We start from the raw sequence: 19,420 nt of genomic DNA on the forward strand, positions 1-19,420 counted from the left end.
CCAATTTCAATATCCTTACTATCTTTCAGATTTATTTATTTTTTTAATGTTAAGAATGTTTTGCTCCCAATGGAGAAGCTAGAGTAAGTACCCAAGGAGCTAAAGGGATCTGCAACCCTATTGTTGGAACAACATGATGTACTAACTAGAACCCCGGAGCTCTTGTCTCTAGCTGCATATGTATCGAAAGATGGCCTAGTCAGCCATCAATGGAAAGAGAGGCCCATTGGACTTGCAAACTTTATATGCCCCAATATAGGGGAATGCCAGGGCCAAAAGAATGGGAATGGGTGGATAGGGAAGTGGGGGGGCGCTATGGGGGACTTTTGGGATAGCATTGGAAACGTAATTGAGGAAAATATGTAATAAAAATATTAAAAAAAAAAAAAAGAATGTTTTGTCTGCAGGTATGTATGAGGACTTTATGCTCCTGAAGTCCAGAAGACGGTGTCAGATCCCCTGAAACTGGAATTAGACACAGTTCTGAGCCACCATGTGATGCTGGCAATGGAAGTCGGGACCCCAGCAAGAGAAGCAACTGCCATTCCTCCATGCCTTAAAAATATTTATTCATCTACTTAAATTTTTTCCTTATGCCCTGCTTTGCCTACAATTCCATTTCTAGACATTTACCTGGTCCACATAAATTTTTTTCCCCCTGAGACAGGGTTTCTCTGTGTAGCCCTGGCTGTCCTGGAACTCACTTTGTAGACCAGGCTGGCCTCGAACTCAGAAAAACCCCTGCCTCTGCCTCCCAAGTGCTGGGATTAAAGGCGTGCGCCACCACCGCCTGGCTCACATAATTTTTAAATTGACATTATATCCCAGTTAAATTTAAGGGTCAATAGTGATGAAAGCACTGAATCAGGGGGTCACAAGACCTCTATTGATCTCTACAGCTCTTTCCAAATAAACCATGTGATTAAAGTAAATCTGAGTGTCTGCTTTCTCAGAAGAAAAAGGAACAAAAAAACTTGTATGCCTTAAAAGATTGCTTCAAAGGCAGAGTAAGATAAAAATGAATGTAAGAACATAACTGTGATTTCCAGGATCAAGGAAACTTAGGACAGCAATCAAGTTTCTAAAATGCTTTTTTGTGGGCACAAAACAAGCAATATTTCTGGGTAGAAATTGTACCAGATAGCACTGCAGAGTCAAGCAACAGCCAGAACAAGCATTGTTAGGATCCTCCTCTTCCCTATGGGCAATTCTCTTTTTAAAAAACAAAAGGGTTTGTTTTTAAGCAAATACACTTTTTATTCATGTTTATTTTTGGTATCTGTATCAAGATGCTGAAAGTATGAAAAATTTAAATACAGTACTTTATACTTGTCCAGCCATGCTTGTTTTCAACCACTGTCATTAAAATGCATTTTTCAGACTGAAATTATGTATCAAAATGCCTGTTATTTTGTACACAGTTTGACTTGGCCCCTAGCAATGCTGATTATGGATTCCAGGTGTTGCACCTATTGTCCTTTAAGTGGGCTGAAAGATCCCTCAAAGTCCTAATTCTGCACAGCTGACATCAGCCCTCCTGGTGCCTTTGCTGCTTTGTTTTGGGGCATTCTCCTACATGAAGAACCTCAGGTCACTTTCTCCTAGTCCTAGAAAGTCCTGCTTTACAGGTGAGTTAGCCTTTCACTGGGCACTAACTGAAGTCATGACTAATCTCAACTAATTCGTTTGCTTTTTTGTTTGTTTGTTTGAAAAGTCATCATATATTTCCTCAATGCTAAAATCACACAAAATACTTTTTTTTTTTTTGCTGGCTTGCTTTCTCTGCACTTAGCTTAACATACTGCATGCAGTAAAGAGAGAGTCTCTGAGGCTTCACCTAGAAGGTAACTGAAAACATGTCAAGCTAAGTTAGGATGTCTTTTCTGCAGTTTGGATTGTTTTCAGCACTGAGTCTTCCCCCAAAATTTTGCATAGTTCGTTGAGTCTCTGCTGCATTTTGGGAATTCCAGCGAGCTGCGACTCCAACTTTTGCTTTTCCTCACTTAACGTTAAACGGATAGCAGTGTCCAACTGTTCAAAGCGCCAGCCTCCTTCACCATCGAACTGTAATAGATGAGTGTGGTATTTCCTGTGTGATTAAAACAAAGTGTAATCAGTCATAATCCTAAAAGCCATTTCAGTTACAGAGCTTTCTAGCTGATGTTCAGAGACAAATTTTAGTGGATGTGGCTATTTTACATCTTATTTTTAATGTTATCTCAGATAAACAGGGGAATAGCTAGAGTCTAAAGTCTTTCATCTCTAAGAAATTCTTCTTGATGTTCCTGAATTTTTCTTTCATACTTTGCGTACATATAATTTACGAAGGAAGATTATTCTTGTATTAATTTACCCTCATAATATCTTCCGAAGAAATATGTGTTCTGAATAAATAACGAAGCATAGTTAGGACAGAAGTAAGGAAAGGGGACTGGGGAAAGAGTAAACTTTTAAAGATCATATAGAAAAAAACTAAAGAAAACAAAGAAAGCCCAAAAGAAGCTTATTTATACATAGTATCACCCTCTGGGATGAATTCTACCTAAGCACAATTTTTTCAGTAATAATAATTTAGAATCATTTTTACATGATTGCCCATAGGAGTCTTTTACAAACATTCTCTTACTGTCACATAGATTCACTCTTCTCTTATGGTTCAGCTACTTAGGAGCTATGTAAAGGTTCAGAACTGAAAGACGGGAGGCAATCCATCCCTCTACTAAGGGAAGCCAAGGCCACTAGCAGAGGATTGTGGGATGAATGGAGAGATTATGGCTGGCAGAGTTGTTCCAGTCATGAGCCACCTGTACAGGGTCACTTAGCTTCACTGGCTCATGGTTCTTCACATTTTTCTGTCTTCAGTTTTTCATCTTACAACAAGTAATTATTATTTATTATGAACAGTCAGCCTTTTCAATCAGCTTCCATCTTATAGGCGGATGTGAGCTGTTAAACCTTCAATAAACAGGCTGCGATCCTTATAACCACAGGGGTTAGGAATAGAGCAATGGGTCAGTTGGGGAGGGAAGGAATTCCCAAAGAAGGGTCAATAGAATAGATAGTTATGGACAGATGAACGGGCTGGACTGAGAGGATTAAATGGAGAGGGGGAAGAGGAAGTTAAAGCAGGGAAACACAGAAAGACAGGAGAGTTATTATTGGAAACTATCACTGCAGACATTTCTTAAAATATATACATATATTAAAAGGAAATCTGAATAGAGTCACCACAAAATAATGGAGACAAAGCCTCAACATCGATGTCACTTGTCAACAAATGAAACCTTCAGCACCAGGGATGGGATACATATAATTGAGTTGTTGTCCAAAGGGGTTGCTTGCCACGAATTGATAGTAAAGCTATATTGCTGAAGACAACACCTACATAACTCATTAACCATGGAGATGTTCAGCTAGCACCTGCCTGGAGCCTTCATCACTACAGACTAGGGTTCATTTCTTGGAACTGGAAAGTAGTCTGCACATTACTGGAGGAGACAGGTAAATACAACCCAGCTGTAAAACCTGTACCACTCTAAACACCACACAATGGTGACCTGCCTGCACAATAATGCTGGTGCAATAGCGGTACAAAATTTGTGGGAATAACCAACCACTCACTATCTCCTTGGATTTAAGGTCCACTCCATAATATGGAACTCATACCCAACACGGTTTGGTTGTCCAAGAACTTAGACTACAGAGGCCATGATCTAGAGTAAAACCGAATGCTACTGTTCTGCTAAAGGAACTAGCAATAAAATGACTCCTGATAACGTTCTGCTATATTTGAAAATCAGCATTTTGTTCAGCCAATGTCAGAGAAGCTTCCTCCTGCAGTAGATGGGAACAAATACAGAGACCCACAGCTGAACAGCACACGGAGAGTAGAAGACCTCAGAACACTCCATCTTCTATGGGATGTCTCCATCAAATTCTTCCCCTGGGGGGGGGAGGGGCAAAGGAGCCCTGTAGAAAAGGGTGCTGAAAGAACTAAAGAGTCAGAGGGAAAGGAGGTCTCCTAGGAAACAGGGCCTTCTAGATACTACAGGACTGATGTACATTGAACTCAGAGACGGTGGCAGCATGCACAGGGCCTGCACAGGAGGCCTAAGCCAGATAGGGTTCTAATGCTGGGGGGAAGTAGACACAAACCACCATCCCTAGCTAAGAAGCTATCTCTAATCAAGAAGCACTGGCTAATAAAAACTATTTTTCTCAAGCTGAGTCTCACTGGGGATATAAACCACACCTTGGGGCAGACCCAATGTGTATCAACAGATGGCCCACTCGAACCAGACTCAATGGCATTTCTGGAGGTTTTGCGTCTCATAATGCTTTGTCTGGGTGTTTATTTTTTAAGCCTTATAGGTCTTATATATTGATTGATTCTGATTTTGTGATTTTATGGGATTACTCTGTGAACAAAAGTGTGTGTTTATATCTGTATGTAGTTTTTTGTGCATTTTCTTTGGTTCCTTTTTTCCCTCCTGTTTGTTTGCTTGCTTGTTTGTTTTTGTTGCTATGCCTATTGGTTTTTCTAACGAGAGAGAGAAAAAGCATGTGAATTGGGTGGGTAGGGAAATGGGGAGCATGTGGGAGGAGTTGGGGAGAGTGGAAACCCTGATCAGAATATATTGTATGAATAGAACATTTATATTCAATAATAAAAAATATAGATTTGAAAATATTGACCTCCTAACATATAAGATCATATAAAAGTTAAATTGAAAGTGAAGTATTTATATGTCAAGCTGGAGAATACAAAAACAAAACAAAACAAAACAAAACAAAACACCTCCCTGACCCTATCATTAAACTATGAAGGCTAGGGACAGTGAGATGGCCCAGTGGGTTAAAGGTACTTGCTAAGCGGGTCATTCCCCTTTAAGAAGATGGCACTGTTTATGATGTCTGCGGTCTCCACTGATTCATCACCATTGTTTGAATGGTGATGAGCGATTTAATGCTCGTTCCTGCCATGTTCTTTTTTTTTTTCTTAAACAACAAAAAACTTTATTATTATTATTTTATTATTTCCTGTGATCCCTCTAACTTGATAATTTTAGAAATACTAAGTTATGGAATTTTAACATCCCACACACAAACTGGATTTTAGAGTAAATATTAAAAGAATTTTGTAATCATATCCTAACCTTAAGCCTAACCCACTCCATAATCTTTCACAGTACCTTCTAGTGTTATGATAAATAATTTTTTTTAGTACAGATCAACTGTAAGTTTCTCCTGTAGCTTCTCAGAATGACTACAAGGTGACGTTCATTTCCACACAACACATTAAGGTTACATTAGGCCACAGGGAGCTAAACTATATTAGCGGGAACATTAGAGAAATACAGGTAGAAAACAAATGAAATATTTTATGCTCCATAAATGTTCCACAGAAACATTTAGCAAGGTTATCTTCTGAGAAGAAGAGACAAAGCATCCATCCCAGAGGAGGATGCTGTGAGCACATACCACAGAGAAGGCCTGTGTGTTATGGAGAGTAGGGAAATCCCAGCCCCGATAGCAGCCTGAAATATCTTTCCTTCAACGTCGATGCTCACGGCACTGGTACACTCATCCAGCAATGCATACTTCGGTCTGAAAACAAACAAACAAACAAACAAACAAACAAACAACTGAGTGAAACTGCTCTGCAGCTGTGTCTTTCTTTGGATAACAGTGGTACCCTGACAACTTCAGAGGGACTAAAGTCACCATGTAGACACCATCATTTGATGTTTTCATTTTAGTTTTGAAAATTAGTTTCAAGGTATTCCAGGGCAGTTTTCACCATGAAATTATTTTCATTTATCTATTTTTGAATTTTTTTGAGATTCTAATATAATTACATAATATAATTTTCCCTTTCCATTTCCCCTCCAAGTCCTTCTGTGTACCACACCTTGTTCTACTTCGCATTCATGGCCCCCAGTATCAAAAAAATATCTCATTTTACATAAATGACTTCTTAGCCTCATAAGTTTTTTTTTTTCTAATGTGCTTGCATATTAGTTGGGCTCTGGAGATGGAAGTGACAGATGCAAGAGTTAAAGGCATTTCTTTTTTAATTAATTAATTAATTAATTAATTAAAAAATTCTTATTGTTATTTTATTTATTTACATTCAAATGTTATTCCCCCCTTCCCAGTTTCCCCTCTGAAATCCCCCTATCCCAGCTTCCTCCCCCTGCTTCTATGAGGATGCTCCCCCACCCACCTATCCACTCCTACCTCACCACCCTGGCATTCCCGTATGCTGGGGTATCAAGTCGTTAAATGCTCCATAGGATTGTGAAAGCCTCTAATGATTGCTGTACTTTCCCCAAGACAACAGTGAAGAAGTAGCTTTGTGGGTTCATTATTATGATTAAATATTAGTTTTCTGTGTGTTAATTACTGTTTGTGATTTTATTTAAACAGAAAAGGTGAAGAAAACTATACAAGAGAAAGAAAATTTAGGTAAATTTTCTCTTTGTATAAAGCTCTTCTCTGCAGTGTTCATCATATTTTGTACCTTCCTTTTTAGAGTGCTTTGAGCTAAAGAAGATTTTCGAAGAAGAAAAAAATGTGCATTTTATATGCTGTTGTCATAACAACTCATAAGGAATGTAAGATGAGTCATACTTCTGTTTCCTTGGCAGTGTTAGGCTGTGTGTGTGTGTGTGTGTGTGTGTGTGTGTGTATGTGTGTGTGTGTGTGTGTAAATATACCAAACAACACATCCAGGAGTGGCTACTTGTAGAACTAGTACTTAAAGTATTAAATGACACAAACTCTTAGACATTTGCTTTTTTTTTTCTCCTTTGTGAATCACAAGTAGTATAGGATATGTGAAGGAAGAAACCTATCCCTTCAAGACAGGATTTTCCTGGTCATTCTTTAAATATTAGAATTATAAGGCTCTTGTAAAGCAAATTCTATTGTAGTGCATTGTATCATTTCTGACCAGAGTTCTCTGTTGTTGCCAGTGCAGATCTTTCCTATCAAAGCTTAGTATGTGTCATAATCTCATTCTCAGAACCGTATCAGCCCTGAGAGCATGGGAAGAAGCAATCCCTCAGCATTACCCGTTTCCTTCACTGGCTTTAACTTTCTCATTTATTTGATTCATTTGCAAAAGTGCTGCCTTTTTACTATTTGCTACCTGATACATTTTACAATCACGAATACAGATTAGTCCAATATTTGAAACATTGGGTTAAAATGCTTTCTTTATTGATGTCTCTTGTTCTTATTAAAGGGCTTATCTTATTAACACGGAGACATGGAAAAATGGTCACATTTGCAGTTCACTACACCACCCCTTTCAGGCTGGGTTGCTGATCATATTACTGAGTATTTATGGACGAAACCCAAGCCAGTTCCCAGAGATGGGCTAACAGCTGGTCAGAAATGTCAAGCTACAGTGTGCCCTTGAGTCTCCTCAGAGAGAGCAGCATTTCAAAGCACAGCAGGAAAAATCCAGAGTTGGTAAAAATTCAGTTTAGTTTTTTTTTTTTTAACGTACCCTCTATCGTTAGACTAACAATGTAAGTTTAGTATAAGTAATATATATATTAAGACATATACACTAAGATAACTAATTTTTCTCACTGAAAATCAGAGCTATACACAAAACTACATAGTATATGATTTCACTTGCATGAGATTGTAAAGAACTGGGTATATGGAGAACATGAACAAAAACGGACTGAGAACCTTTTCCCGGGGAATAAAAACATTCTCTAACTTGGATGAGACGTTTGAGTGATGAACATTATGTTACTTAATGTACCTACATCTGTAAAAACTGATCAAATTATATACTTAAAATATACTTAATAGCCAGTCCCATGATACCCAGAGAAAGTTCCACTCCCAAGCACTCTAACATGCCCAGGATCATAGGATCAGAGGTGAGGAGGACACACCATCTGCCCCCAACCTGGAAGTAACTGGGACCAGTGGGACCCAGGCACCCAAGAACTCCACCTGACCAGTGGTACAGGTTCCTTCCAGTCTGAGCCTGTCTTTTGACTCTAACTCCACAGCCAGTCCCACAACACCCAGAAGAAGCTCTAGTCCCAGGTACTCTAACACACCCAGGACTGTAGGATCCCAGGATCCAAGCATCCCAGAATTCCAGGAGCTCTGACACACCCAGGATCTCAGGATCATAGGATCCTGGAANCACAGGATCACAGAGACAGCTGATCTCTGAGGAGTTCTGATGCAACCAGGATCACAGGAAGGACAGGCTCCAGTCAGATATATCAAGGGCAGGTAGCACTAGAGATAATCAGATGGTGGGAGGCAAGCATAAGAACAGAAGCAACAGAAACCAAGGTTACTTGGCATCATCAGAACCCAATTCTCCCACCATAGCAAGTCCTGGATACACCATCACACCAGAAAAGCAAGATTTGGATCTAAAATCACTTCTCATGTTGGTGATAGAGGACTTTAAGAAGGTTATAAATAACACCCGTAAAGAAATACAGGAGAACACAGGTAAACAGCTAGAAACCCTTAAGGAGGAAACACAACAATCCCTTAAAGAATTACAGGAAAACACAACCAAAGAGGTGAAGGAGATGAACAAAACCACCCAAGATCTAAAAATGAAAATAGAAACAATAAAGAAATTACAAAGGGAGACAACCCTGGAGTTAGAAAACCTAGGAAAGAGATCAGGAGTGATAGTTGCAAGCATCACCAAGAGGATACAAGACATAGAAGAGAGAATCTCATATGCAGAAGATACCATAAAAAACATTGACACAACAGTCAAAGGAAATGCAAAAAGCAAAAAGCTCCTAACACAAAACATCCAGGATATCCAGGACACAATGAGAAGACAAAACTTAATGATAATAGGTATAGAAGAGAGCTAAGATTCCCAACTTAAAGGGCCAGTAAATATCTTCAACAAAATTATAGAAGAAAACTTCCCTAACCTAAAGAAAGAGATGCCCATGAACATACAAGAAGCCTTCAGAACTCCAAATAGTCTGGACTAGAAAAGAAATTTCTCCCATCACATAATAATCAAAACACTAAATGCACTAAAGAAAAAAGAATATTAAAAGCAGTAAGGGAAAAAGGTCAAGTAACATATAAAGGCAGACCTATTAGAAATATACCAGAGACTGGAAGCTAGAATATCCTGTGCAGATGTCATACAGACCCTAAGAGAATACAAATGCCACCCCAGGCTTCTATATCCAGCAAAACTCTCAATTCGATGAAGAAACCAGGATATTCCATGATAAAACCAAATTTACAGAATGCTTTCCATAAATCCAGCCCTACAAAGGATAATAGATGGAAAACACCAACACAAGGAGGGAAACTACACTCTTGAAAAAGCAAGAAAGTAATTTTTCAACAAACCCAAAAGAAGATAGCCACACAAACATCGTTCCAACTCTAACATCAAAAATAACAGGAAGCAACAAACACTTTTCCTTAATATCTCTTAACATCAATGGACTTAATTCCCCCCAAAATACATAGACTAACAGACTGGATATGTAAACAGGACCCAGCATTTTGCTGCATACAGGAAACACACCTCAGTGACAAAGACAGACACTACCTCAGAATAAAAGGTTGGAAAACAATTTTCCAAGCAAATTGTTCCAAGAAACAAGCTGGAGTAGCTATTCTAATATCGAATAAAATCAACTTTCAACCAAAAGTTATCAAAAAAGATAAGGAAAGACACTTTATACTGGTCAAAGGAAAAATCTACCAAGATGAAGTCTCAATTCTGAACATCTCTGCTCCAAATGCAAGAGCACCCACTTTCGTAAAAGAAACTTTACTAAAGCTCAAAGCACACATCACACTCCACATAATAATACTGGGAAACTTCAATCTAACCATTCATTTTGCTCTAATTGCCTGATTTTATGAAGACTGGAAATTAGAAGAACAAGATTGCAAGCAAACAGACCAATCTAAAATGTGAAGCATCCTAAACGACAAGAGTCAGTAATTTGAAATGTAAGACAGGAAAAAAATGGCTCAGCTGGTAAAACTTCCAGCTGCCAAGTCTGACACCAGGAGTTTGTTCCCAGAATGCACAAGGTAGAAGGACAGAACTTATTTCCTGCAAATTGTCCTCTTATATGCCTGTGAGACATATGCAACATGCACATATATATGCTTGCACATACATGCACACACAAATGCATGCACACATACACACTGAAAAGCTATATGGGTAGACAGATGGACAGATAGATTATGGGTAGATAGATGATATATAGGTGATAAATAATAGGTAGGTAGATATATGCATAGATAGATAAATAATAGATGCATAGATAGATAGATAGATAGATAGATAGATAGATAGATAGATAGATAGATAGATAGATAAAATGTAATAATAATATTAGGCTGAGGCAGGAGGGGACAAAGATCAGACTTTTAAAGATTAAAATGTAATTGAGAGAACAACAAAAAAAAAACATTCAGCTGGCTGTTGTGCAACATACTGACCACCAGCTCTCAGAAGAGAAAAATTTCAGACCATCCTCGACTGTGGCAAGATCTTTCTTTATCTGTAAAACTCATCTTGTGTTTGAATAAATAGGTATAAAAGGGTTTTAGACCCCAAGAGAAATTTAGACATTACGTCACTCTGAAAAGTTCTCATTTCAGAAAAGAGTGTGACAAACAGAACGGATGAATGAGGACAGTGTCTGGATTTCCTCTGCAGAGCTTTGGCTTAGAGTTCTTGAAGTCTATGAAGCTGATGTCACAGAGAAAAGCTCTATAAAAAATTATTTCTTGTCATCTACTGAGGTGGTCTCTTCAGGTTCCATCTCCCCACTGTTGGGCATTTTGGCTAAGGTCACCCCGATAGAGTCCTGGGAGTCTCTCACATTCCAGGTCTCTGGGACTTTCTAGAGGTTCTCCTGACCCCTGGCAGCTGAATATTTCCATTCATTCTCCTGGCCCTTTGGGCTTCTTTCCTGTCTACCTTCATATCTGTTCCTGCCCCCTTTCCTCACCCTTCACTCTCCTACCCAGGACCCTCCCTCCTTCTGTTTTCCATGATTATTTTGTTTCCCCTTCTAAGTGGGATTGAAGCATCCTCACTTGGGTCTTCCTTCTTGTTAAACTTCTTATGGGTTGTTGATTGTATCAACAGTATTCTATAATTTTCAGCTAATAACCTCTTATTGGTGAATACATACAATGAATGTCTTTTTGAGTCTGAGTTAACTTAAGACAGGGACCCCAGTGGAGGGATGGGGACACCCACCCATCTTCAAAATTTTTGACTCAGAATTGTTCCTGTTTAAAAGAAATGCAAGGACAAAACTGGAGCAGAGACTAAAGGCAAGGCCATCCAGTGACTGGCCTAACTTGAGATCTATCCCATGGACAGGCACCAAAGCCTGACACTATTACTGATGCTACATTGTACTTGCAGACAGGAGCCTAGCATGGCTGTCCTCTGAGAGGCTCTACCAGCAGTGGACTGAGACAGATGCAGATAGTTACAGCCAACCACTGGACTAAAGGCAGGAACCCCTAGGGAAGAGTTAGGGAAAGGATTAAAGGAACTGAAGGGGATGGCAACCCCAAAGAAAGACCAGCGCTCCCAGAGACTAAGGCACCAACTAAAGAGCATATACCAGCTGGTCCGAGGCCTTCAGCACATATGTAGTAGAGAAATGCCACGTTTGGCCTCAGTGGGAAAGGAGGCACCTAATCCTGTAGAGACTCAATATTCCGGGAAATGGTATGGGGGAGCAGCATCTCAGAGGCAAAGGGGATGAAGAACTCTGGCAGGGAGACATCACTTGGGATACAGATAAATAAAATAATTAAATTAAAAAATTATTTCTTCTGTGTTCACTAAGACGTGTGCAAGCACATTCTTTTTTTTCACTAATTGTAACAGTTGAGGAAGGAAAATTAGATTAAGAGGCCACTTAAACTTGATTTAGATCCAACTGAATTATTCTGATGTCTCATTTATAATTAATTATAAATGGATTGCACATAAAATAATGTATTTGCGGTATAATTATTGGTAATATTTTAGAGAGTCTGATTTAGATCCAATTTAACAATTCAGAGAAATTCCCAAATGTGGAACAACTGGTTTCACCAGATACTCAGCGGTTACACATTCTTCATATTTTAAATCTAGGAAAATCCTATTTTAAATTTTAGAACACATAAACCTTTAATCTAGCACTCCAAACAGTCTTTTATCTAAGTCACTCAATAGAAAGCAGCTAAAAACTAAAATACCTGGAGAATCTAATACTTTATACTAAGCAAACCTAAAAGTACAGATTTTTCACACCTCCTGTAAGATATATTTTTTTCAACATGCCATTTGGTCCCTCTGTCTTCTCCCACCTTTGGTTTTAAAATGCTTTATGGATTTATTGGCTCCCTATCATTTGCCTGTATGTATGTGTGTGAACGTGTGTTTGAGCACTTGCACCATGGTGCGTGTGGAAGGCAGAAGACGATGTGCAATAGTTGTTGTGTCTCTCCTTCCACCCCATGGACATAGGACAGCAGTTCCTAACCTGTGGGTTGCGATCCCCTTGGTGGATCACATATCAGATATTTACAGTATGATTCATAACAGTAGCAAGATGACACTTACAAAGGAGCAATGAAATAATGCTATAGCTGGGGGTCAGCACGGCGTGAGGAACTGTGTTAGGTGGCAGCATTAGGAAGGTCTAGGGGATCATTGGTGGAAGCATCTCTAACCACTGAGCCATCTGTCCAGTCTTCCAGTCACATGGTATCTAACCTAAGATGAGACTGCTGCATCCTGCTGAGTTCTATCAGTATCTTGTTCTATCAGTAGTGGCTATAGTTCCCTGAACGTAGCATACTTACTTATGGTAAAACATCCGCGCCATGCCCATTCGCTGCTTCTCCCCTCCTGAAAGGACATCTTTCCAGTCCATGACTGCATCCCATCCTAGAAAATAAATAAAAAAAATACACACAAACAAACAAATAAGCATGCAGGTTGTAGATGCTTGTCAACTTGTTACCATATCCCATTCTGCAGGAGAGATTGCTGGACTATTTTGATTGAAAATGGGAGGAGCCTTGTAGTTTGCAGAGCAGGTGGATGGTCTTGAGAGCCACGGGTGTGAGGATTTTATTTTAAATATGATATTCTTTTAAAAGTAGTGACTCCTTACACTGATAGATGCCTTGAAAGAGTTGTAAACACTGCCACCAATAAGGCACGTTTGTTACTCTGCCTGTTCAAAGGATTGATGCACACCCGCTGATTTGTGGAGGGCAGTGGGAGAAATGATCTACTATTAATGTTCATAGGACAATTGCCAAGCCCCCACACAGTGTGGGAGGAACTAAGTTAAAAAGTTCCCACAAGCCTGGTACTTTATACAAGTCTTTTTTTTTATTATTATTATTCTGCAGGTTATAAGAGAGTTCCTCTTATTTGCATTTTACAAGTGGGTAGTCCAAAACTCATGGAGAAACAGAAACATCTGAGCTATAGTTATCTCTCAGAGCTAGGGTCTATATTTAGGCTTATTTAATGTTTTCACAGTTTATGCAACCTATCTCTTAAAACATTTTAGTGACTGATTGCTTAATATCAATTTGCAAAGCAGGCACAAAATATCTATAGGTCTATTTCTCTATCCTAATATGAAAATAATACCAGAAAAATTTCAATGAGAATCCAAGTGTCAGAACGACATATATTATGGCTGCACTTCTGAAAACGTGCAGATACCTCCCAGGCACACATCTGGGAGTGGAATTTTGAGAGTTTTATTTTTCAAGTTAACACTTTTGCAATATTTGATCTTTTTTTAAAGTGACCATCTTACATAATTAACTAGAAAAGATTACTTAAGAACAAAATCACAGTTCTGCAGAATCCATTTTTTTTAGAGGAGAAAATGACTGCCCATACTTGACAAACACTGAAGACAACATTTCCACATCTTCAGTGTTCTGGGGTTAATTCTCCCACTGGAGAAGGGACGTGCCCCACACCCATCCTTCTCCCTTAGCTGCCTGTTCCTCATTATTAACCTCTCTAAGTAAACCTGACTTTAGGTTACAAGAAGACATAGAATCTTTATTGTTTTATTACCGTGGGTACCTGAAAAAAAAAAACAACCCAAAAAACCAAACGATCAGATCAATTACTTAATTCTTTTGCTAATTAAAAGGAAGTATACAGATTTATTTTTTAGCATGCAAAAGGTCAGAACCTTGGACCGAATAATGCATGCTGTTAAATCAGGATTCATCTTGATGTTTTTAAGGTTTTCTTCCTTTAGGGATTGTTATAAAATTTACTGCATGTTTTAGAAAGTGTAAAACTACACCAGGCTCAGTGTAACACGCCTGTAATCCCCAGACAGGAGCAAGGGCAAAGGAGCATGAGTTGGGGGCCAGCCTGGGCTAGGCTGTGATACTCTGTGTCAAAAAAAAAAAGCCGAAATTTATGCATAAGAAACTAAACAAAGTAGGAAGATGAAAATTAGAGAGAACAAGGATGGGAAGGTTATTTTTGAGGATACATCTTATGCTGTTTTTAAATTTTGAAAAAGTCTGGAAGTGTTCTCTGTCCCAAATGTTAAAAAGGAAACACAATAAAAGTAACCTATGTAAAGAAATGCAGGGTAAGAAAGGATCTAGGAGGAGGTAGGGGAGGTGAGAGAAATGCGGGACAAGAAGATATAATACCAGGGCCGGAGAGATGATCCTGTGGTTACGAGCATGCACTGCCCACGCAGGGGACCTGAGTTTGGTTCCTAGCACCCATGTTAAGTGGCTCGCAGCCACCTGCACCATCAGCTCCCAGTGACCCAATGCCTGCACTTGTACCTGCCCTTACCTCCCAACATACATCTGCAAAACTAGAAGCAAATCTTTTTTAAAAAAATCAATACAGCAGTATCTAGAGCAAAAGACTTTAACATCATTTGTCACTGACAACATCAGATTGATCTCTTCAGAAGGCTCTAAATTATTTAAAAATAGATCTTTGTAAGACTATGTTGAAACCTAAAAATGCTGGCTTGCTTCTGAAAAAAAAAAAAGAGAAATGTCGAAATAATACTTTTCTGTGGCCAAACTTTATAGTAAGTATGAAGTGCAACTGATGACTTGGGGAAGGGATTTGGATCCCAGTGGTAGGAAGGACTGCTTAGATGCTTCGTTTGTACAGATTACATAAAACTAGTGTCTTAGGAAAGATGTATTTGTGGGAAATTAAGTAGTGGTTCTTATGTCAGAAAAGCTAGGAGACATGGGCACATCACCGACTATGCCCAGTGTTAAGTCTTTCAGACTTAAATCTGTACAATGGAGAGAGCAAAGCTCCATGAGCATTAAACAAAATAATATATAATTGTTTGAACATGGTGTATTCTGTGCAATAAAACTCAACAAACTATAACTGGTCCTATTATATTACTAAGGTCCAGAGACTCTTTTATTTATGGGAAAAAGGACAAACAAAATTTGTTATGTGTCCTAGGCAAGGAGGTATAAAACTCTAGACTTGGCACACCTTAAAAATATTCAAGAATGACTTCTAAAAAAACGGATTATTTCATGTTTATTTTAAATTTCTATTTATTAATCTTCCCATAATATGTAACCTTTATACTGTCAAAGTATTTTGAAACTGAGACGGGATTGGCCATATGACGCTAAAGGAAAACCTGCTTCCGTCCAGGAGCAGACATCATAAAGAGAGATATAGTGGTGTCTTTCTTGCTGGCTTCATTTGCTTACTGTATGGATCAGCTCATGATCCATGTGCACTTGCTGTGCGCGTGCCAGCCCAGTAAATGCTACACATACAGTTTCATTTAATATTCACAGCAATGCTGAAAAAAATGTATCACTACATAAACGTTGAATAAACGTTATCCCTATGTTACCACTGAGGACTCAGAAAGCAGTGCTAATTAGGATTTTACTCTTTAACTCTAAAAGCCCATATTCTCAAGCATCTACTCTACTTTTTTTTCTCTCTTTCAAAATAATGTAATTAGGCTGGGAAACAGAGCATGAGATCCGTGCAGGCGCAAACCAACCGAGAACTCTGGCTTGCTCTTTAGGTAGTTTTCTGTGCTATAATATTGTATGACTTAACCAAACATTTGAAAGCACAGCTATTAGAAAATAATTGGATCGAAAGCTCTTATGTTTGCATATTGCCACTCTTTCATATATCTCTTATTCTAAAGGAACCTTCAACAAAGGTTCTATGTTCTGTAATCTCTTATTTGTTCTCTCTCTGTCTCTGTCTCTCTCTGTCTCTCTCTGTCTCTCTCTCTCTCTCTGTATTAGAAAGATTGTGAGACTAAATCAAACAAGTTGTTTGAGATCCACTTCCAAAAATTATATTTAACATAAGCTGAGAGAGCTTGGAAAGCAAATAGTTCATCATACAGTCTGCATGCATCTAGAATGTCAGCGAACTCAGGACACTTGTACACTTAAATATCAAGGTCTTTAGACGCCAGATGTGGCATTATGGTTACTCGGTAAAAGTCTTGTAGTGTGCCATATTAAACACAACACAAACAAAACCAAGATATCAATCATGGAAAAAAACATAAAACCTCTACTTGCACGCTTACAGTCTAATAATCTCATATATTCAAACAAAATCACAGACTTTATATAGACACCTGGGACAGTCGTCACTATTGTCAGCTTGACCAGGGTTGCCCACTGTGAAGGACGCCTCAGTGTGTCTCAGGGAGGGTGCTTCCAGAGAGGATTGACTGACAGAGACGATCTGACATGAAGCCCAAGAAGGACAAAGAGGGAGAAGGAGAGAGCCAGCAGCTTTCCCAGGTGAGAATATCACATCCTGTACACCACGACACTCTGAGACCTATAAACTGTCAGCAAAAGGGGAAACCAGCCTGTAGGCTGTTTATGTGGGATATCGGGGTATCCGGTAACTAGTACTCCCTAAGTTTATTTATTTAATTAATTGATTTTTTGAGACAAAGTTTTGATGTAACCCAGGCTAGCTTCAAACTTGCTGCAGAGGGGATGATGGCTTTGAGCTCCTGCCCCTCTTGCCTCCGTGTCCCAAGTGCTAAGATGTCAGGCACACACCACCACACATAACCCAGACTTGCTCTGTATATAAAGTTAAACCACATTTTAAAAGTAATGGCACAGTCTACCTCCTTCTCTTTGAACTATGTGGTAGAGGTGCACGCTGTGCAGGATACGTTCTAGGTCTTGGTCAGTATAACCTTTCTCACGCATGTCATCCGCTGAGTCAGGGTAAATGACTTGATCCCGGAGACTTCCAAGAGACATGTAAGGCCTAGAAAACACCAAGCACACGTGTGAAGGTTATGTCAGCTCCCCCAGGGTGACATTCCGATGTCTGGAACACAACTGACTTTAAACACTCAATTTGTAGAATTATGTGATGTTTCTTAGACAGACTTCAAAATAATACCTGGTTTATGCAAAAAAAAAAAAACCCAGATACACATGGAGAAAAGCTTTTTATAAAAAAAAAAAACATTTGATATTTTCTATAGATAAAATATTTTGTTTTGCCATTGTGATGGCTATTCTTGGTTGTCAACTTAACTAAATTTGGAAGTAACTAAAACCCAAGGGTCTGGGTACAGCAGTGAGGAACTTCCTTTCGTGATTAGATCATTTGAAGTGGGAAGACACACTTTCAATCTTGATCTTTTGAGGTGGGAAGATCCATCTTTAATTTGGGTTAAGCCTTCTGGTGACAGACTATATAAAGGACAGAGAAGGAGGGAGCTTGCTGTCTTTGCCTGCTTGCTCTCTCCTCACTAGCAAGCCCATTCCTTCACTGGTATGAGAGCCTACTTCTTCGGGATTCCAGCATATACTGAAGACCAGCTGAGACATCCAGTCTTATAGACTGAACAACAACTGGATTATTGGACTTTCTGTTGGTAGACAGCCATTGTTGGACTAGCTGGACCACAGCCTGTATACCACTCTAATAAACCTCACACATATATATATATATATATATATATATATATATATATATATATATATATATACACACACATATACACATAGGTATATTCTTTCTTAATTGAATCATTTTCTTAATTAAATCAATATCTATAGCTATCTCTTATCTATTTTTCTATCTAACTCTTATCTATTTCTTATCTATCATCTATCATCTATCATCTCTTATTTATCAATCTCTCTCTTATTTATGTATTTATCTATCATCTGCCTATCTCTTATCTAAATTTTATGTATCTATTTATCTATCATTCAGCTATCTCTTATCTATCTATCTATCTATCTATCTATCTATCTATCTATCTATCTATCTATCTTTGTTCCATCAGTTCTGTTCATCTACATGATCCTGACTCATGCAAACATATTTGATTACAATGGTTTCTGACCATCAAAAATTATTTGCAGTAAACACAAAACCTGGAGTTTTGACAGCCATGTGAACAAACTGAAAGGCAAAGCATTAATAGGAAAATGTAAATTAAAATGACATCAATGTTCTTGTTCATCAGAGAGGGAAAGTTTAACAGCTTGATAATTCTATCAGCTGACTGGTCCATGGGGAAAAACAGATGTTCCCATACAGTGCTGAAAGTCCAACCTCCTTTGTGGAAATGTGGCAATTTGACATGCCATTCGCTTTTTGACTAACTTTTGGGAATTTTCTCGGAGAATATGCTCCTAAGTATGCTCCCAAAGGAAACTTGCCTAAGCGTACCCATTACAGTGCAAATTGCGGTGTTAAGATATTCAAAACCAAGAGAAAGGACTGGGCCGAGAGAATTCTTCATTCAGTTGTCTGTAGCTACTATGATGCACTACAGTGATCAGGCAGGCACACAGGAAGTAATACAGAGTGAGTTCTGTGATCATCATCCAGCTCAAAAGGAAAATGTAAAGGCAGACTGTGATCAGGATGTCTCAAAGACAGCCTGACAGGCTGGGCTTTGGATGATCTGTCCTTGCCTAGGGCGTTCTGCTCAGGGAAGGTTAGTGGTATACCTGGCATCTATCCACTAGATGTCAGTAGCATCTCCTCAAACAGGATCACAAATTGTCTACAAGTCTCCCAAAGGGGACAGATATCCCTAGGTGATAAGGCTGTCCACAGCTGAGAACCACAGGTAGACAGTATGTTACCTTCTATGAAAATAAAACGAAGAATGATACAAACACATACATTTCGGAACAGGTATGGAAGGAAACAGGAAAAGTGAGCCAGAACCTAGTGAGAAGGTCACCCAAGGAGGTGAAATGGATAGAGTAGAGCAGAGAGGAAACATCCTCTCTAAATTCCTTCCTTCCTTCCTTCCTTCCTTCCTTCCTTCCTTCCTTCCTTCCTTCCTTCCTTCCTTCCTTCCTTCAATCCTTCCTT

General features: G+C 38.9%; 1 protein-coding gene across 1 annotated transcript in view; it reads right to left on the minus strand.

The window, feature by feature from the left end:
* Positions 1-346: 346 nt before the first annotated feature.
* Positions 347-19,420, minus strand: part of Abcd2 (ATP binding cassette subfamily D member 2) — a 46,116-nt gene continuing 27,042 nt past the window's right edge. The window contains exons 7-10 of the mRNA XM_021183973.2: positions 17,193-17,338; positions 12,877-12,961; positions 5,482-5,607; positions 347-2,089 (exon numbers count right to left, since the gene is read on the minus strand). Of these exons, the coding sequence (XP_021039632.1) occupies positions 1,870-2,089; positions 5,482-5,607; positions 12,877-12,961; positions 17,193-17,338 (577 nt within the window). The 3' untranslated portion in view covers positions 347-1,869. The remainder of the gene's footprint in view (positions 2,090-5,481; positions 5,608-12,876; positions 12,962-17,192; positions 17,339-19,420) is intronic.

The sequence above is a fragment of the Mus caroli genome, chromosome 15, assembly GCF_900094665.2.
Source record: "Mus caroli chromosome 15, CAROLI_EIJ_v1.1, whole genome shotgun sequence".
Lineage (NCBI taxonomy): Eukaryota > Metazoa > Chordata > Mammalia > Rodentia > Muridae > Mus > Mus caroli.